Source organism: Melospiza georgiana, chromosome 8 (assembly GCF_028018845.1).
Source record: "Melospiza georgiana isolate bMelGeo1 chromosome 8, bMelGeo1.pri, whole genome shotgun sequence".
NCBI classification, from domain to species: Eukaryota; Metazoa; Chordata; class Aves; order Passeriformes; family Passerellidae; genus Melospiza; species Melospiza georgiana.
The window spans coordinates 25674746-25696413 of NC_080437.1; the positions used below are offsets into that span (position 1 = coordinate 25674746).

At 35.8% G+C, this 21668-nt stretch overlaps 1 protein-coding gene across 3 annotated transcripts in view; it reads left to right on the forward strand.

Moving 5' to 3' along the window:
• SLK (STE20 like kinase) overlaps window positions 1-21668 on the forward strand; it is a 49463-nt gene that overhangs the window by 6036 nt on the left and 21759 nt on the right. For all 3 annotated transcript variants that reach the window (XM_058029666.1, XM_058029668.1, XM_058029667.1), the window contains exons 2-6: window positions 14915-15079; window positions 17408-17456; window positions 17858-18007; window positions 20536-20608; window positions 20819-21013. In XM_058029666.1, the coding sequence (XP_057885649.1) occupies window positions 14915-15079; window positions 17408-17456; window positions 17858-18007; window positions 20536-20608; window positions 20819-21013 (632 nt within the window). The remainder of the gene's footprint in view (window positions 1-14914; window positions 15080-17407; window positions 17457-17857; window positions 18008-20535; window positions 20609-20818; window positions 21014-21668) is intronic.

Here is a 21668-nt window from a genome sequence, read left to right on the forward strand (position 1 = left end):
GTCCAAGTGAAATAGAACTAAACTTTACTTAAGGCTTGCTAGGAACAGTCATCTCTGTAAAAGTAGCCTGAGTCCTCTAGGGCTGCTGTGAATGATGAAAAACATGTTTGACAGTTCATAGAAGGCAAATAATTGCAATCTTGCTGATCAGCTTGGTGCCTTGCCCTACAATGTTATCTTTATTTTCACACTATTGCAGTTTTAGCCTGATTAGAAGATAGCAGATAAGGAAAAGGCAGTGTCTGTTTTAAACTCTGGGAAATTTGTCAAAGGGAAAGCTTTACAGAGCTCTTTACACCTATTGTCACTCCAGTAAGTTTTCTGAGGAAATGGTACTGCCAGAAAGTCATCTGTAAATTGTGGATTGAGATAACTTGTTTGACTGAAATGGCAACGTGTTTCTTACTTTTCCTTTTTGTCTGTAGCAAGGAAATATTCAAAAGGAGCAGAGCACGTGTCTCACTTTTTGGACATATTTGCATCACTTGGCTTGAAATCAGCATCACAATACTTAACTTATGAGTAATGTATTGTCTGTCTGTTGCATTTGGAACTAAAACTGCAGACAGTTTGTGGAGGATAATTATAGAATGCTTATGATCAGTTCTTGGTAAGGTAGTCATCTTTTCCAAGGTGTGAGCATAGTTATGTAAACTGTTTCAAACTCTTAAGTAGATAGGAACTCATTATTTGATTTTATTCATGTTTATTAAGTTCCCTTTTGTTTTTCTCATGTCATCTGATATATCACATTTCTTAGCTAACTGTTTGTGTAACTGTTTGGACTGTGGTTTCTTGTCTGGAAAGAAAAACTTCACATTTCAAAGCTAAATGTAACTGTTTCAAGTCAAATAGATTGCAGAATGAAGCTTCTTTAAGCTGTTCTGACTTAGTGAAATAATTTTTCTATCTTAAGTCACATGCAGTCCTTTTAATTAAATAATTCTGCTCTGGGTTTTTGGGCAGGGTTTTGTCGATTTTTGGGGTTTGTTAACAGAATATAGAGAATGTGGTCAAACCTTTAATCATTGGCAGGATCCGCCAGAGCTACAAGCCTTCACATAGTAACACACTTGTTACAGTGTTGCAGAGCAATAGTTGAAAGGTTTCTGTTGGTAATGACTGAAATTATAGTTTTGACCACCCTGTAAACAATATTTTAGAAATAATTTGTTGAGTTTGTATTTGCAAATATCCCAATCCCCAGTCTGAGATTTCTTTTTATTTTATTTTGTCATTGTTTAAATTGAGCCCACCTAGGAATTCCATGTCTTGTGGGCCATGACCCACGTTTTGAGAATCTCCTAAGATTGTAAACATCATTTTCCTTCAGTGGCAGTTGCGTCTGTGTTCAAGAGGAGTCTGTAATTAAACTCTCTGATTTGAGATTTTAAATACATTCCTTGAGACCCTGGTGGCTGATGTGTCATTTATAAATACTTTTTCAGTCTTTGCTTCTTTGTGCTTCCCCAATAACCTTTAATTATATTCAGATTATACACGGAGTTGGCAAATTCATAGTGTCTCACCTCTTTTGCTTATTGTCTTATTTTACAGTAGCTGCCAAATTAGTCAGCTACAATGCCTGTGCTATCTTTTCTTTTGATACTGTTTGGATTGTTCCAGTTTTCTATGTCTAGTGACGGAAAAGCCATGAAATCTACAGTTAGAAAACAAAGCAGATGGAATTAATAGCACAGAAAGCAGATTGATTTAATAGCACAGAGTAAAAGAAGTGATGTTTTATAATTTTTCTCCAAAACCATATAAAATTCTCCCTCTAGTCCATATTTAATGACTTTATAACATGATTACAGCTTGAAAGAAATTTTAAGTCTCAGATATATCTCAAATGTGTCATGGGGAAATACAATTTCTCCACTCAGAAATGGGAAGGAATTTTTATTACAGAGAAAAAAGACCCAGTATTTGAGGAATATGTTTGAATGATGTCAGGCAATAAAAATTGTCTAATATTCAATAAAAGCTAGTAGGCTACCTCAAACCATTTTCTAATGGTATTCATACTTCAACAGAAAATGAAGGCTTTACTGGAAATGTTAATTTCTACTGGCATTTCAGATTTTCTGTTGAATATGCTCTACATTCATGACACAAACCAACTGGAGTATATGCAGCAGAAGATGTACCTGAAGCAAAAAAAAATTTGCAATAAAATGTTAATGTAAGATTCTTCTAATACTTAGTTCACCTGCTTAAACTACCATACTTGGTTTTAGGAGGATATGGTGTTTATTGAAGGAGTTTTGCATGTAAATGCAAGTTAAAATATTAAAGTTATAGATTTGTCCCTGATGGTGGTGGTGTTTGTTTGGTTGGTTTTTAAAAACTATTTTAGATTAAGACTGGATTTTTTCAGTATTTTGTGTCATTGCATGTGTGTACATAGAGAGGTTAATGTAAGGCAGCTAAGCATGAATTGTAAATTGGAAGCTGAGTGAGACACAAAGTATTTCCCATCTGCCTGGCATGTTTATATTTTTAGCCATTTTCTAATTAGGTGATTGCCTATAGCCTAGAGCAAGAAATTGCTCAAACCTAGACTCATGCTTGAATCAAGTTCCACACAAAATGTAGCTTAAAGAATATTCTGACGACCTGAGGCATGCTGTTCTATGATATGATTTTCAAATTTTACTTTACTTTTTGTGGAGAAGAACATGAAGAAGTGAAAAGTTAAGACCATACTGCAATGGTCAAATCAATTTATTGATTAGTGTTTAAAATTGGGTAAATCTCTTGTTACTACAGAGGACTGGCTGTTACCTTCAAGTGTCCATCCTGAAAATTTATGTTTCAGAAAATTTGAAAATGAATGATGCCATCGTGACTTAACAAACTTTATTATTTTCAGGATGACTAGATGATTTCTTCTGCAGTTGCAATAATGCAGTTAATTTAAATCTTAATTTAAACTCAATTTAAAATGAGTTGGTGAACAGAACTAAAATGTTTTGTGGCAGGGAAACCATTACCCCAGAACTGAAATTGTGCCTTATATCACAATTGGTTTACTTGGTAGGGAAGCAATGGTGAATCCCTGTCCTAAGGCTGAATTGGGTTTTTATCTATGTAATTTAGTAATAAGCTGGGAGAAGACTGTCCCTTTGCTTTCTTATATCTCCTTGAAAGGCCTTTTAAATCTGAGACTTCCTTGTTAAAGGAAGACTTTAAGGAACTGGGTTTTGTCTCCAGAAATGTTTAGTCATAGCTGTGATTCAGAAAGGGTTCTGAGGAAAGTTACTGTAACTTTGTCAGTGATAGTGTAATAACTTGGCAAGACTTTTACACAGGCTTTTATTATTTCTTTATCTCCCAGGTAATGGTTCTCCTGAAACAGATTTATGCTGTAAAAACAAAGGGTTTTTTTCTAGCACGTCTACACTGTGTATTATAGAAGAAAACTTTAAAATTGTATTTCTAAATAGTATTTTACCAGGAAAAGTTAATACCTTTGTAATCAAAAGGTAGTAAAACAATAGTGGAGAAATGTTAATTGAGTGCCTCAGCAAAAATTGAAATGTTGCAGTTAACCCTCATCTCCTTCATAACCATTGTCTCAATCAGGATTTATTCAATTCATTTGCTGCCTTTTTTTATTTTGTAAAGTTCAGTCATGTTCCTGCCCCACCTTCAGCTTTTCCTGTTTGAGGCCCAACCTTTTTAGTCTGCTTACTATAAGACAACAGCTTGACCCTTTAATAATTTTGATTGTCCTTCTCATTCTCTTACTTTCTTCTGTGGATGCCACAAATCTTTCAGTTCACCATTCAGGCAAAATTTCTCTGGGTTTCATTGCTGGATAGTCAAGGGTCAGAAACTCAGGTCTGTGCAGCTGCAGCACACTGTGAGCTGTGCTCATCATGGGGCAATTTGCCAGAATAGTTTGAGCAGGAATTATCCCCAAAAAAACTCAAATCATCCCAGTAATGTGAAGAAATGGATACTCTCAGAGTTAAGCTGAGCTTTTTTAGTCATTCACTCTTTCCAAGTAGTTTTTGCTATTAGTGGAGATGTACTAACCAAGTTTAAAAGCAACCTATCTGCTATTTTTCATCTCTCTGGGAAGGAAAGTGTGAAAACTTAAAAATCACCACTTAAACAGTACTGACAAGTGTTTCCTGTTGACAGGGATAGCTGGGGTACCTGACAATGTCCATTTGCTCTTGGCTGTAGCTTGAATTTCAAACTGTCTCTTGGTAGCAAATATAGGTGTTCTGGCCAGCTTAAGAACCCAATAAGCCGGTTGTTGATTTTTGTGTTGCATTTGAATAAAAACAAACAAAGACCCCACACACTGGCCTTAGTACTTAAAAGTGAAATATAAAAAGGAGCTAATGTACAGGCTTGTTTTCTTCTGCTGTTTGTGGTGTTTGTTTCAGTGTTTATTGATGCTGTTGTAAATTTGTGGCCTTTAGTGGCCTGACATAGGACCTCACTTTTAGCCAGTGCAATATAAAGAAGATTATTCTGAATCCCTAAAAAGCATTTAAACAGTGTGGAACTGTGATATTTACTAAGTGAAACAGTCAACAACACATTGCTGTCCAAAGCAGTGCATTTTAGTAAGTGCAGGAGTGACACTGAAATGAGGAGTGTCCGGGTCTTACCGTGACTCTTTTCCACAGCAGTTTGGGCGGGCGCAGGTCGGTGCAGGCAGGGCTCTGGCAGGGGATTGTCCTTCCCACATCCTTCCTTGTGACAGGTCTGGTGCTTGCCAACCCCGTGCTGATCTGCTTCAGGAACTAAGCCATGCAAAAGCTGATTGTCCATGTAATCTTCTTGGCTGCCCAGACCAGCTCAGGAGAGGGCCAGACAAGTGACACTGCCAATGGAAGGGAAAATTGACAGCACATTGTCAGTGTTGGCTTCAGTAGCTGTCAAAGGGTTGCATATTAATATTGTGGAGTTGTTAAGGTATGTCAGATGAATGCTTTTAGTCAGGACAAAAGGAAAAATAGACTTGTTCCTGTTGTAGGAGCCGTTTGCTGTTAGCATCTACTAAGAAAAAGGTACTTATGGGAAATGCTAGTGGTGTTTTTATCAGCCAGTGGTTCTGTCCCTTAGCACCACTGATGTCCATGCTAGGTGCATTTTGTTATTTAGGCATAACTGCAAATTGACTAGAAGCCCATGATCCCAGTTTTAGTTCAGGTGGTGATTCTCTTTTCTACTTTAGGTATGCTCAATAACTGCTAGAAAAGATTGAAAATTTTCTAAGACTTAGTATTTGGCACTAAATCTAACTCATATGAGGAAAGTACAGAAACTGAATTGAATTTGAGTTGAGTAAGGTGTTCTGGAGCAACAAGTGGCTTTGATAATTTTCCAAAGGGAGCGGAATTCTTCGTTCCCTCTCACTGTACAAATATACAACAAAAGATAGTAATCTGCTTCAAAAAGCTTTCAGCCTACTATTCAATTAAAAGAAAAAAAAAAAAACATAAGAGAGAGAGAAGGAATAAAGAAATGAAGTAATTTTCCCATAACAAGGCCTCCTTGTGAGAGCCATGAAACATCATTTCTCGAGGACATGGACAAGATGAAGCTTCCATAATTCCATGAAAAGTAGCATTGCCACACAGCTATGAGGCAAGAACAAGCACAGGAGATGTTCAGGAAGAAGCATTAACTGTTCAGTGTTACCATGACTCTGAACAGGTCTGTCAGAGGAAGAACAATGTTCCAACATTAGGTGAAAACCTTACATTGATCAATGTTTGTTAGTTGCAGGTGTCTGAGTAACACAGTACGTTTTCCTTTGCATATTTTGTGCTTTGTGCTTTTTCACAGACTTGAAGAATTTTATCTTGATTTGTTTATCTGGATTTTTTAAAAAATAATTTTATCAAGTTATGCAATTATTCCCATGGCCATTTGTGTTTATCAGTAGCATTCTAGGTAAATTCTGAACAAATGACACTAATCAGTAAAATGTCAAACAGCAAGTGCATAGAACATGAGAATTTTAAAAATACCATCAGTAGCATGCTTCTAAATTAAAATTTCCTTTGAAAATTGCTGATAAGTAATATGATTTCCATTCATATAGTTTCTCAGAGTAGTCAGTTTTCTTAATTGTTTAGTTGTTTAAATTCAACAATTGAAAAAACCCCAACAAACCAAACAGTTAATCTGAAAGGCAGCATCAGAAAGCAGCATATTCCACTACAGTGTTGAATATGAATGAAGTTCATTTACAGAACCCAGGATGCTATTTTTGTGGTACTTGAATAGCCAGTTGTCAAGGAATACCACATGTTTATTGAGAAGGCTCTTTCTCATTTCTTGAGATATTGTACTTGCAGCACAAAGGTAGCCAGCTTATCTGAGCTGTGTGAGGCACCTTTTGAAATTTCATTTTGTGTTTGTGAGGTGCTGTGAAACTTTGGGGTCAGGATTTACAGCACAAGAGAAACTACTGTCAAGTTATAGACTGTACTAGCATTAAATAGCATATAACAGCAGAATGAATTTAATAACTAATAAAGTTTATTATAGTAGGACTGACTTGAAAATAACTTGTTTACATTACAGAGTGCTGAATGACACCAGCTTAATTGTTGAATCCTTTGTTGTTGTTGTTGCTGTCTTTGCAGTTGGTTTCTGTTAGATTGCCTTAGAGATGGTATGTAAGGAATGAATGAGTCCCTGCTAGAATTCCAAATTTTATTTTTAAAACATATGAATACTATAAATAGAATATGAATTCATTTCTGTAACAATTTCACTTAGAAGTGAGGGATAATGATGTACAGTTTTTTTAGTTGAAACTTTTTAAAGCTACTTCTTTCTTTTACTCCTTCAGAAATAGAGGAAGTTTCATTTTAACAGACTAGTTTGTGTGAAGCAACAGAATATATGCTTTGATAGTTTTGCAATAGTTGTTGCCAGTTTCAGTGTGGTATTTATGTATTGTCTCATTTCCTTTCCCTCTGCTACAACTATATCTCTTTGTAAAACACTAAATCTTAAACTGCCTATATAGTTTGTTTTTCCCTTAAAACATATGAAGTATTCTGTATTTGTTGTGTTCATTTTAGGAGGGCAAAGAATGAAAAGAGGTGATGATGCTTCATTCATCTTGTTTAATTTAATCTTTCCCCTCTGGCTATTTAGCTGTGCTTATTGTGAAATTTGAACATGGCTCACATTGCAGTATCAAATTATACAGAACCTTTTCTTAAATTTGCTGTATATTTGAGCTAGTAAGATGTTTACACTTTAAATGACAGTTAAGTTACATCTGTTATAGGTCATCATTTTCTGCAATAGATACATAAAATAAATTGTCTTAGTGCTGGTCTTTTAATGCCTTCCTTCTGCTATGTGAAATGTAGAGTTTTTAATAATATTCTTTACTTTTTTTGACAGCAAGTTTTTTTAATTTAATGACTATGCCACATTGCATTTCTGGGGCTCTGTAGTTCCCCTAGTAACATGTCAGAAGGCCTTTGTTGAAGGGTTCTTAAAGCCCAAAGAAATTGTCATTTTTCTTTATTTTTTGTTGACTTGTTGATATCCAGTTGGAAAGGACAGAATTCTCCATGCTCAAGTCAGATGCTCTGTTTTTTTCTTGTTTTGTCATAATGAATGGCTGTGCTGGGTCAGCAAACAGCTGTAGCCATCTTGCATCTGATCAGGCTGAAAAGCTCTGGGCAAAGCAGATCCCAGTTTTGTTTTGTAATTTAACTCTGAGGAACTGTGGGTTGACTGAGCCACTGTATTTAAAGAAAAAAAGGACAAAAAAGTAAAAAAGGAATGTAGTAGATCTATACTTGTACATCTGTAGATGTACACTAGTCTGCAAAGTGTGAGTAAACAAAATGACTTGGTGCTCATGAAGCCAAAAGACTCCGAGGTGTCTGTGTCTGGAGAAGGCTCCAGTGAGCTTCAGCTGCTCCAAATGTCTCCTTGGGAAGGGGTTAGCAGGAGGAATGCTGGCTCTGAGCTCCAGTCAACTAAAGCTCCTTACAGATGTTCATGATTAGAAACAAGATTACAGCAAAAACTTCCCAGATGAAGGACTTGGAAGTTTTTTGAGTCCTATGTTCAGACAAATCATAAAATAAGCAAAAGCAAATCATAAAATTCTCAACCTGGCAGTGGGATAATTTTCTGATAAAACCACAGTCTGTACACAGCTTCAAATCCGACTTCTTGTTTGTCTTAATTCTAGGGAACAGCTAAAATTAGTAATTATGGTGTGATTAAAAATTATTTCTTGATAACATTGTTTCTTGGAAGCACTCCTAATGACATCGTTTGGAATAAAGGTGTGTTTATTATTGGAATAGACTGAATTTTAAGCTGTAGTCACTAAAATAAATTGGTAAGCATTAAGCATTGTGTTGGTTTTTTCCCTAATGACACAAAGGGATTGTGTCATTAGGGAAAAAACCAAAGAAATAACTGTAGGATGTTTGTAATCCAAGATGAAGATCCACTGTGTTACTGTCTTTCTGGGAGGTTTAAGTTAGTTTGGAGCTGTCATTGCTGCTGGATAAAACTGAGAATCTCTGCCAGCAACTGTTAGTGACCTCTGCAGGGGAAAGATACTGGCAAAGCAGCTTAGCACTGTGGGGATAAATCTCAATTTGTCACACCTCCCTCTTCTCAAATTTAGGAGTTGATTACAATGCAGTATTGTGTGTTTTAATGCTGCTTTAGCAAGTAGAATGTACAGTTATTATAAGTGAATTTTGGGAAAAAATGCAACTCTTTTGCACATACACCTCTGATACCACCTAATGCTTTAGTTACAAATGCTTTCCCAGTATTGTCAGCTGGTTTTCCCTGTTGCTTTTATGAAAGCCATCATGCAGCAAGATAAGGGAAAATGAGATGTGTTATTATAGAACAGCATGGCGGTTTTTTTCTTGCCAGTATTTAGCAATTTTTTCTTATTTTTTACTCTGTTTTAAATCTATTTGCTTAAGTAAGAATTATGCTGAAATCTTCTCCTGTTAAGTTACTGTAAAGGATTTTTTCAGTTATTTTGCACATATTTGCCAGTTCAGCTCATATACTCTTCAAAGATGAATATAAGTATTCCTTCTAATTTCAGTGGCACAAAGCATGTGCAATCAGGATGGAAACTCTACTTAGCTAGTACACAAAATACCACAGAATTAATGAGAATACTTAGTGGGAAACATGAGGTTAAACATGAAAATTATATTTCATACCACTCCCAAAAATAACTTGTGGAATCCTCAGAAACCAACTGTGGAGGAAGCAGAAGAACCACAGTAAGTACGAAGTACAGGGATAATGTTAAAAGAGTGAAGTTGTCATGGAAACGGCTCCCAAACGAGCGTAGCCACAAAGGCAGCACCAGACCACAGGATCATAAAGATGCTTCAGCAGTCAGGGATGAGCCCTGGCCTGCACTTTTGTAGGAGGAGCATTTGCTTGTAGGAAACAGAGGCACTTTTATCTGTATTTCTATTTCAGCGGTGGTTGGGTTTTGGTTTTTGGTGGGGTTTTTTTGTTGTTGTTTTTGTTTGGTTGGTTTTTTCCTCAGCATTAAACAGAGAAACTGAATTTAATTAAGTAGAAGAAACTGTATAGTAGGGTAGCTGTGATACATTGAGCAGGCTGGGAAAGTGTTTGGCTGATCAGCTGTAGTTCAAGGGTGTATCATCTTCTTTGGGAGATAGTTCATTTCATTAACTTTTGAATAAATCTTCTGTATCCATAATTTCAACAATTTTCAGCAAGTTTAACTGAAGTTAGCTGGTTTTTAATTCCTTGGGCCAAGCATATCTATAATTAAACAAAAAATTGAAATTATCTCCCTTTTAAAAATTTATTACTACTGCATTTTCAAACATCTCGCAGTGAAGATTCTTTCAAAAAAACAACTTCTTTGAAATTATTGACTCATCTTAATTTCTAGAAGTCTGTGGAGATTGCTGTCTTCCTCATTGGCTGAACTTGTGTTTTCTTGATAAAACTGGTTTAATATTGCAAGAGTAGCTATTTGCTCTTGAATTCAAACAGATACTTTAATTACATTTTTTAACAATTAGTGTTAGAATTAATGCTTCCTTTTATCTAAGGTAACTTCTAAAATTCACTGATGAAGAACACGTTTCCATGTTTTTGAAAAGAAATTTGAACACTTGATACTGTTCAATCATTTAAGGTTTTTTTAGTTTCAAAATGCACAGGACATTGTTAATTATGTTATAGGAAACTTTGACAAAAGAAAAGTCCACTGTAGTTGTTTCAGTAGGCCACACTACTGCTTATATTTTTATTTGATAGAGGTGCTAAAATTTAAAATGAGAGCAATTTTTTTTTCCTTAATTCATATGTTCTAAGAAAGATTGAAATCTCTGCTCTGTGGTAGCTCAGAGAAACAGCTCCTGCCTTTGTGTTGTACAAGGCCAGCCTTTCAGTACTGATTATCCAGGCACTGTCACAAAATTTATGTGGAGCTAGAGCTGACAATCCCAATTTCACACAAAAGTGGAGCTTTTTATGTGGGAAAAAACATCTTTTGCTGAATAAGGATGTGTATATTTTTCCCCTTTTGACAACTTTGATGATCCATGATTATGACTATATGGTTTTGTTGAGAAGAATGAGTCAGAAAGGAAAAGCTTCTTAATTGATTTGTTTTGCTGCCTGCAAAACATGCAGTGAGGTTATGTAACATCTCACAAGAGATCAGGCATCAGGAGGAAAAGTGATGAACAATTTTCTATCTCACATCTCAGCTTTGTTCCTGGCTAGCTGAGCAAGAGGTAAAGGATGTACTTAACTTTTTTTCAGTTGTAAATATTGTTTAATTTTTGAAGCTGCATTGCAGAGGAGATGCACATCTGGGAAGGAAGCGTTAGCTGGTGATCCGAAACTGAAACAGCTCTTCACAAGCAAGGCTGAAACTTCATATTGGTCATCAGAAGATGAAAGGCTATGTGTTATCTCTGAGCTGTAATCCTATTACTGTGGAGCAGTAGCTCTGCTCTCCCTGCTGTCCAGGGCTGGCAATATGCAGCTTCTTGGCCTGGTGCCCGGATAGTAAACTACCTTTTAATATTCTGCTGTCAGTCTCTTCACAAAGCTTCTGCCTCTAGAACTTAAATTTAGTTATATGATACCCTGTGCAAAAATCCAGCATTGTTAGGGAGGAGTCACTAATTTCACATTCTTGTAGGGCCTGGTTTTGTGTGGAATGGTTATTCTTCTTTCTTGAGACATTTTCAGATTTCTGCAACACTTTTGTGCATTAGATGTACATTGCCATTCCAGTGTAAGGGATGTAAGTTCAGACATATTCAATTGCAAGTTGTAATTTTTAAGATTATTTATTCTATACAAGCCTGCAATCCATATTTTCAAAGTATTTAACTTAGAATTAAGTGTGTTTTTCTGTGCGTTGACAGCTGATGAGACTGTGCCATCCCTTGCAAGAACCATGCTGTAACATACAGCTGGTTATTTCCTTGTGCATTCTCTCTCCTTAAGTTAAAATGTTTGCTGTAGTAACCTTCAATACATAATCCAAATAGGAGTTTCACTGAAAGGATTGCAATGTTTGTGTGTTGTTGCATGTAACAGTTAATAATATCCACGTCATCTTGCATTAGTCACGTCTTGAGGGAATGAGTTATTCCAATTTGGTTTTCATCTATTATGTATGTATCTTTTGAAAAGATCAAATTTGGTTAATGAATCCTTCTACCCTTTTCTTCTTTGTCTGCACATAACCATTGAAAATGCCAGTTTGGATTTCTTAGCATAGGACTGAGGTTTAAGTCACTTAATCCTACATGCAGAATCAAATGTATTCAAGCAGAGCATTTGGAATAAATTGAATTGGTAGTTGAGAGCTAAAATACAAGAAGAAACTGCTGGACTACAGCTACTCAGAAGTTCTGCCCTTTGAAAATATGTCCTGTAACTTAAATGGCAGGTTGACTTTAATTGTTGGTGTACCCAAATGCAGAATTGCCATGTGCAAATCAGGACTGATTCTACACAATCATTTTTGCTCTGGCTCTGACCTTTGGAGAACGTTTTGTGGAAGAAGAAAGACTTCAGCCAAAGTTTAGAAAAAACAAACATACCCACACAAAGTTGCAAGTGCTTTTTGTTCCTCCTAATCCAAAGAGGTTTTTTTTTTTCACTGTACAGTACAGTGATTCATAAATCTTGTGCATGAACAGCTAAATCCTTTTCTACCCAGTTAAAAAGAGCATGTTACTTACAGTAAGTCAAATAGATGGGTATTTTTCATAGAGTGCATTGTGGGGTGGAGATGACTAATGCCTTATTCAAAAAGAACTTTAAAACATATAATTTTTTTCAGGTGTTACTTGATGTATACTTAAATTGTTTCATCAGTCCTCAGAAATAGCCAGTGGAAATATGCTAATTCTAAAGCTTTTTTCTTTTAGAAGCTGGGAAAAAAGTCTGGATCTAGACCTAGAAAATTTTACTATTTTGAGGCAGAACAAAGGCAAACATTTGTTTTGTTTATAATTGTTAAGATGCTTATAAAGATAATCACACTGTCTCTATAATAATTCATTATTTGTAATGAGGTGTTTTAATAGAGCTGCACAAGGAGGAAATCGTAGAAGCATACTCAAAGCAGATTTCTAGTTGCTTTAAGCAAAAGGATCTGGGAAAAATCAAAATACAAAGTGTTCTGTCAGTAGAAAAAAAAATAATATATGCTGTAAATGTAGCAAACTCCTGAGCATGTAATCATTCACACTAACTTAGCAATGCCCTTCTTGCTCAAAGGTGAAACTCAATCTGGAAGCAGTAACATCTGTTACCTGATGTAGATGGTTTACTTAAACAAAATACTATTGCCAGTATATAGTTTGTAAGCAAATTTGTGTAAAAATTAATTTCAGCTTTATTTTTTTTAAGTATTTTTATTTTTTTTAAGTGAAGAGTGTGTGGCCATGCATGCTTCAAAAAAGTCCATTTACAGCTAAAATTTGAGTTCTATAGAAAGGTGCTTTAAAAACTGTTTTTCTGCACAAGTAAAGCTACCAAGTCCAATTCTGTTGTGGTCAGACATCTGTTTCACTTTTTGTGTTTAATTTACAGTGCAGCTCTCGAATAGGAAGGTTGATCTTTCATTCTTGCTACAAAGCATGAAACCAAAACAAATGTTGTTTGTGTTACTAAGCAGACCTTTTCCTTTTTATTATTAGAATGTGTGTTGGAAACCTTCTCAGTAGTTGGTTTTCAAATGATGTTATACAGATTACTTATCTTTGTTGTTAAACATGGGAGGGCAAATATTGAGGTTGGGAAGATTTGGTTGTTTTTTGTTTTGGAAAGAATATTGAGATAAAAAGACATGTAATGGAAAACCTTTACCCTCAACATGAGATGAATCAGCTGGGACTGTGCTTTATAAGTGTGTTTTGCTGTTACTGCTGTTTTACTGAATGTTAATGTAAATGTTTATCTTTAAATATTTTATTATCTTTTGCCACATAGAGAGAATTATATATAGCTGTGCAAGTAATAATATTTAGACCTTCAGAATTATTCCTAAGAGTTCTTGCTGTCTGATAGCAGCTTTTGTCTGATACTGGTTTTGGGATTTTTGCTGCGTCCTGTCCTGGGATCATCCAAAATAGCTTTAGGGCCATGCACAATCCACACCAGCAGAGACATGAACTGCCTTGTGATTCTGCACATCAGAAGTTGGAATTCCCCTTGTTGATCCTTGTCTGTTGCTGCTTTAGAGAGAGCCTGTGTCCCTTCTTGCCATTTAATTTCATTTGAATGTCAAAAACTCAGTGGAGTAAATGCAGGACTTGGCTTCATGGTCTTCATGTTCAATGGGTGAAGTAGACTTCAGTCCTGCACTTCCTTTATTCAGAGGTAACCACTGGAAATGTCACTACTTGGCAAAATAGTGTTTTTATGATGACTTGAGAAAAATATTTGTTTAAAGCTTGCTGCAGCTTGGAATTGAGCATTCCTTCAAACATAACTTACAAGAGAATTATTGGAGAGTGTATATATTTTTTGTGATTAAGTTTCAGCAGTGTTCTTTTAATAAGTAGTATTTCCTGGTTGATGAAATGTTTTGCTATTTAAATAAGTCACCTGACTTGTCTGTAATTTCTTATGTTTGAAAAAATCCAAAGAATATTTAAATGCACAGCAGAAATGCCTTTTCTTTTCCGTGGGCACCCAAAATCTTGCTTTCCCTTTGCCTGATTTAGTTGTTCTGCACTTGTCCCTGTCCCTGGTGTGTGGGTGAGGAGCAGTGCAGGAGAGCTGGCAGCATTTGCAGTGCTCACCTTCCATAGCTCCCACCTGGGGAGTCCTCCCAGGCTGCTGAAGCACAGGGAGCAAAATGCCCAAAGGAAGGAGTGATGGCTTGGCAGCTCCTGAAGCTGGGGTACAGCACACAGCCCCTGGCTGAAGAGGAGCTCCAGCTGCTTCCTGGGGCAGGATCTGCTTCCCTGCCTGGCTTTGGGAGCAGCAGTGCTGCCACAACGTGGGGAGAGTCAGAAGGGCAGAACCAGAGGGTGGAGGCTCCTTGACTCCTTGCCTTGTGTTAATAGATGATGTTTGAGGAGCAGCACAAAACTTCATCGTAGTAAGGCAGCAATTATCCTGAGCTATTGATGATGGTTTAAAGAATGTGATGAAAATTAAGTGTTTTTACATGTCTTTCATTGTTTCTTGGCCTTGAGAAAAGTTATTAAACCCTTTTTCTGCTAGATTTTATCTCCTATAATATGCAGGGATTGTCTTTTTGTAGAGGAGGAAACTGGAGACAGGAAATTTGTACAGAAGTGTCAAGAGAGAGAGTTGCTTTATTTCTGGGGATTTTTTTGCTGGTGCCAGTTTTCTGGTGAAATTAATGCATGTATTTGCTGTGACTTTTCTATTACAGGCTCAGAACAAAGAAACGAAAGTTCTGGCTGCTGCAAAGGTGATAGATACTAAATCAGAAGAAGAACTTGAAGATTACATGGTGGAGATTGATATTTTAGCATCTTGTGATCATGCTAATATTGTCAAGCTCCTAGATGCTTTCTACTATGAAAACAATCTGTGGGTAAGTACTCTTCTAAATGTTTTTTCTTATTTCAAAAGGTTATTGAAATTACATGTTTTTTCTTTTATCAAAATATTATTTGTCAGATTTTATCTGGATTGTCACTGTTGAGATAACTACTCCATTTCAAAACTAATTTGTAAATTGTGGGTATGACTTAGGTAATTGTCACTGCAGAATTGTGCTACCCTGAGTCATTTGGTCAGGGGTTTGAATCAAAAATGTGGAAATTAGCAGTTCATTTTTTGTATTGAGAGAGTTCTCAGCTGGTGCTTATTTGTAACAACAGGACTCGGCTTTCAATTACATTAGCATGATTTTAAGTGAGACTCAGAATCCACACCTGAAAAATAAATAAAGAGCTGAAAAGGTCAGCCTGTGAAGTACATACTTTAGATGCCAGGGGGTTTATTGGCACTCCCAGGAAGGGAGGACAGTTTAGCAGGACTTGAACAATAATTAATTTACTTAAACCCTGGGTATTTGTACCTTGACGTGCAGAGCGTACCGTACATGGGACTGCACATCCCTGCTGTTTGCTTGGGTGGCTTTAGCTGTGACAAAACAGTTTGCACTTGTAGGTAATTCAGTGCAATATTTATAGCTGCTTTTGGAGTGGTACAAAGAATGCATGGATTGGGTTTTTTTTTTAAAGAGCTTATATTTCAAAAAGATACCTAAACCAAATAAAATATGATTTCCTGGGAATCTTACAAATAAGCTTTACTCTTTAAACAAATGGTGGAAGTGTAGTACCTTGTTTCCTGATGCACGTTTGTTTTGTTAAGCTCAAAACTTGGTGATCTCAGTGCAGAGTAAATTATTATATAAAACAGTGGAATAGTGAAAAAATTTCAGTGCATAAAGGTCAGCATGAAAGCAAGTAGGCATAAAGGCACAATATGAAACTGAGTGGGTAGGCTTCACTGGCAGAATAAAGATAGAAGTAAACACTTTGAAAATAAAATTGGAGCTACATACTTACAGTGAAATGCAGGAGCTTGTAAGCCACAAGGCTAATGATGTGGTAAATAAACAGAATTTAGTGAGGGCAAAAAAAAGAATGATAGTTGGACATTAAATACATGTTTGCTTTCCAAGATTAGAAACATGATTTCTCTAGCAAAGAGACCTTTGTCAGACCAAACTACAAATTTTAGAGAAATAAATTCTTTATGTGCAATTTCCCACACTTACCTACTTGGCACACAGAACCATGTAAATGGAAGAATGTTTACAGGATTTACACAAAATTGCATTATATAATATATTGGTTGGTACCATTGCTGTGGGGATTAATTGCAATAATAATTTGAAGTATATGTGACATAAGTGGTGTATATATAAATGCTGTGGTACAAGGTATACTTTGAGGTTTCCTGTTTTATCAGCAATTATACACTGATCTTAAAATTACTCTACAGAAAAATAAAAAAATAACATACTATTTCCAATCATATTGACTGTTGAGATTCTGGCAAGAAATGCTTCTTAGCTCTCAGACAGTAGATTATAATTTATAATATTTAAAGTTTAAATTAAAGAAGAAAACCACATAAACACATAAGGAAGAGTGGGGTATCAGTCTTGGATGAGATTTCCTCTTTCTTGCTCTCCTCATTCTTTTTGTCTCTCCTCTTTCTCCTTTGCATATATTCTTTCTGTCCTTCATAGCAGCATAGTTTGTGCTCATAAATAATTGCAGTATATTTTTATTTCAAAAGGAAGCTCAGAACTGGGAATGAACTTGTTCGGGTATTATTAAATTCTGGGATAAAGGCCTTGAAGTATTGTAGGCATGAATGAAAATAAAGGAAAGTTAATGTAAACATCTGAATTTAATAATTTTATGTAGCTTTTCAGAGCATTTATTCTGTATTTTCATCTTGTCTGAAACAATATAGGAGATAGCATCAGCTACTGGAAAATCATTTAGCTCTTGGACTTTTCAGTCAGAGAGATTATAGTATAGGAGTAGAGCTTAATAACCAAGAAATGAGTTTGCAGCGATTATGTAAATCACATTACAAGGAGTAGGTTTAAGCTGACTGTGTCATTATGTTTTATAAGTTTTATTATGCTATTTTATAGTTGGATTAAAACTTTTGTCTGAGGGTCTCAAGGCATTTTTCAAATAATTTGTTGAGCAGTACAGTCCTACATTTAGCTGGGTAAGAGTACCAGTATTTTGCAGGTTAGTAAAATAACTTGTTGAGGCCAAATATTCTGAAACTCTGATCTCCCAAAAATGCTCCCTTAATCAATGATTCACCTCAGTGGAATTATTTAGTTTCTAATCTCTATATTTTTTTATTTATTTATATACAGATCCTGATTGAATTTTGTGCAGGAGGAGCAGTAGATGCAGTAATGTTGGGTAAATAAGTTATTTCAACTAATAATAATAATCCTGATACCTTAAAGTGATAATATATACTGTAACTTATTTCATATATGTATTGTTTTGATATGATTTATGTAAAAGATCTAGTCTTTAGCATCTCTATGTAACACACAAAAGAACCAGTCTCTAAATGATGTAGTTTTTTCACAGTTCAGATAGGTAGGTATACATAATTCATAATGAGAAGGGGGCTGGGCTCAAGGAATAAAATCTTTACTGGAAGGAGCAAGTATTCTGAGAGAATTTTTTTCTGACATGTGATGCTTAGAATCTGTCAGATTAATTAGTTTCCCCATATATTCCTATAGGGTTTGCTATGAACATGTAACATAAAATGCAAAAATGTTGTGATTATTTCTGTCTCTCTCTTGTAGAGCTTGAAAGGCCGTTAACAGAGCCACAGATCAAAGTGGTGTGCAGGCAGACACTGGAAGCACTGAACTACTTGCATGAGAATAAGATCATCCACAGAGATCTAAAAGCTGGCAATATTCTTTTCACATTAGATGGAGACATTAAACTAGGTAAGCATGTTGCAAATGAAACTCTTTCCTGGAACTTGGCATGGTCTTTTAATTGTATTTTCCTTAAGCTGCAGTTTGTCAAGGTTCAATATTTACCTACTGAAATACCAATCTAAAAATGAGAGGTTTTTCAGAAGCAAGTGGTTTGGTGCTATCAAGGAAAAAAAAAAACAAAACAAAACAAAAAACTTGAGCAAGTATCCTGACTACTTATGACATCTTTCATACTTCAAAATCAGCACAAGAAGTCATCATAGATCTTGCTGTTTCTTAGTATAACATTCCTGATTATGCTTACCTTCACTGTGATAGCATCAGAACTTCCCTTTGAAGTTGTTAGTTTGGAAAGGGAACATTCTTCACAGCCACCAAAAAGCAGTACCTTGTACTGTTGTCTCCTCCTTTGAGAGAGGAGTAGTAATCTGAATCATCCGGCTTAGTTTTCCATTCCTTTTTCAATTGTTTGTTGCACTGAAATTAAGACAGAACAGTTTGGAACAAAATACAGCTTACTATTGTTGATTTCTGGTTTTTTTAAAATCTTAGTTTAAACAGTCATCCACATTTTTAGTCTGATGAGGATTCCTCTATGCAGAACTGACAAAGGGCTGCTGGTGGTGAATAGCATCCCTTCATTCAGCCAGGAAAGGGCAGGAATTATCTGGATCCACTTTGTTTCAGGGGGAAATGTGTATAAGCTGTCAGCCTTTGCAGTGCCTCTACCCATGGCATAGTTCCATGACATCCCTGCCCACGCTCAGGTTTCAAAGCCTTCCCTCTGCATGGGATCAGTGTGATCAGTTGTATTTCTTTGGATGCACAGAGGGCAGAGGTAAGGAAAATCAGAATAGTGCCACAGGGAACCGGGGCTCTAAATTTGCAGCCTTGATACAGACTTTCCTTTTAAATGTAAGCAAGATGTGTCCAAATTCAGGAATATATCTCCTGCTTAACTCATATTGATCACATCTCAGCAAGGTACTGTGCACCTTCTCCATTAGAAACTGAGAATATTTAAGAACCTGCATTGCTCTATTGATCAGTTCAGTGTGATTGTGCTTTTCCATGAATTCCTTCTGTACAAGATAATTCCTTGTACACACAATCCTTGCATCTGGCTTTCTTTTAGTCTGCAGAGTGCATGTAACTACTGGTGTAGCTTTTCTTTGGAGCCAGAACATTTAGTGATGCACTTGGGTCATAGGCCTGATGTGTAAATGTAATAGAACCACTGTCTTAGTTTCTTGGCACTGCTGTAAAAGAAACCACAGATCACAGCAGGAGTCTCATGGTCAGAGAGAATAATTTGTTTCAGTTCATTTCCTCACATGACCTGGCTTCTCCTCATACAGACTTGGAACTACTTTAAGATTTTGTCAAGCTTAGCTGGTATGCAGCACCTTGCAGGCTGTCAAGATGCTACTTAACAGTTTAGACCACAGGAGATTTCTTTCTCACGTGCATTTGGTGATGCATTCAGGTTTGCTAATTAAGATTTCTAAAAAAGACTTGATGTAATTATGAAAAATGTACAGCATCCTTTGAAGGAGCATTTTACTCCTTATAAACTACTTGTATTTGGATTGTTATACAAAGAAATATATAATTCCTTTTTTAACTGATGTGTGAATGGCAAGTAAATTTATTGCATTTTATTTATGTATATATGTATATCTATCTGAGTTTGATTATTTCAACACCTCTAGTCCCTCAAAATTTGAGTTTTATGCATTTGAGCCAATAGATTTTAGTCCTGTTTTTTTTCCCCAGTGCAAAATTAGACTTCTCACGTATTGAGCCCATCAAGTGATTTTGTACAGATTACAGATGGCAACATATGGCTCTTTGTCCCTTTGCTTTAATCTCTAGATCTTCATTAACAAAGTTATGTCTGTTATAAGCATATAATACTTATTTAAATGTCTTTTTTTAAGAGTGAGAGATATAGTGCTTTATAGATAACTAATTGCAAAGAGGTAAAATGGTTTTTTTTGGGTAGATATTCATGAAAAGTACATATGCAAGCTTTCAAGTATTTATTATAAAATCAAAAATCATGTGGAAAGAAACCTGTAAGATGAAGAGAAAATGTAACTTTGTGAAAATTTAAGTCCTGAAATTTAAAATTGAATGATTTGTTGAATTAATGAGACAGTTGGTGCCATGTTTGATGAATACAGACTTCATAGGCTAAAGAAATGAATTTCTACTTAAAGGAATATGTAATGTACTTTTTCCTGTAGTAAATACATGTTTTGCTTCTGTCCCATACAGCCCAACAGTAGCATTATGGTTTGGGTTTTTTTTTAAGAAATGTAGAATATGTTTTATGTAAGATCTTTCATTATAAATGGTATAAAACCTTGTCACTCAGCTATCAGAGCACAAATATTTTTACCTCACTTTGAATTTTTAATACTGAATGTTTGCTCTGGAATACACATCATTTTAAAAGACAATTGTAAATAAAAAGAATGATAGTATGCTTTCCATCACCCTGTTAATAGTGTTTTACTGTTTGCTTTAAGCGGATTTTGGAGTATCAGCTAAAAACACCAGAACAATACAAAGAAGAGACTCCTTTATTGGCACACCATATTGGTAAGTGCACTCTTTTGCTGACTTTTTGTATTCACTAGTATCTTAATGTTACTTTTAATTTGATATTACAAGCTTGATGGGTACTGTGTAAATCTTCTGATGGTAGAATGTGCTTCTAGCAAGACTTCAGTGAATGTCTGTGTTTAGAACTGTTCTCAGAACACATCAAAAAGCTTTTTCTCATCTGGAACTTTGTTGCTTTCTTTGCAGGATGGCTCCAGAAGTAGTAATGTGTGAGACCTCTAAAGACAGACCATATGATTACAAGGCTGATATCTGGTCTCTTGGCATTACTTTAATAGAAATGGCTCAGATAGAGCCACCTCACCATGAACTGAATCCCATGCGAGTGCTGCTGAAAATCGCAAAATCTGACCCGCCAACATTAGCACAGCCTTCCAAATGGTTTGTGTTTTATTGACAGCTTTCCAACCCCAGTGTAAGGCACTCCAAGTCATTTGTTTGCTAGATTTCATGAGCACAGCCCTGTTGAAGTTTGTTGTGTAGCTTTATGCTTTAAGGCATGTCCGTGCAATCCCAATATATGTTTGTACATGTGTGTATACCTTTATATGTCTTCTGACACAATTTGAACTTTTTTTTGGTCATAGTTCTGGATAGAAGCTTTTACCCAGAAATATTTTACAGGCTTTGCCTTAGAATGTATGTGAAATAGCTTTTTTAAAAATGTAGTAACAGATCTGAAGGCCATCTAACAAAGGGTGAAAGGAAACTAAAGCATTTTTATACTAAGAAAGTATTTTTAAGAGCCATTATCTATTTGGTCAATTTAGTATCTTCACATGATTCAGTTACTGATGTAGAAGATAAAGTAGAAGAAGAAGAGCAAAAAGTAAATTCTTCTGATAAAGGACAAACCTTGTTAAGATTGTCTTTATGCTGTTTTTGCCTTGGCATTCCTGCATTCCCTTTGTGTTTTCCTGAGTCAACAGCAGGACTTGGAGTTGCAGTGTAGATTCATGTGAACCTAAAGGGTATTTCACTTTATATGCTAGTCTGATGTTAAGACAGAAGAACAATCACTGCCTCTTTGCTTGTT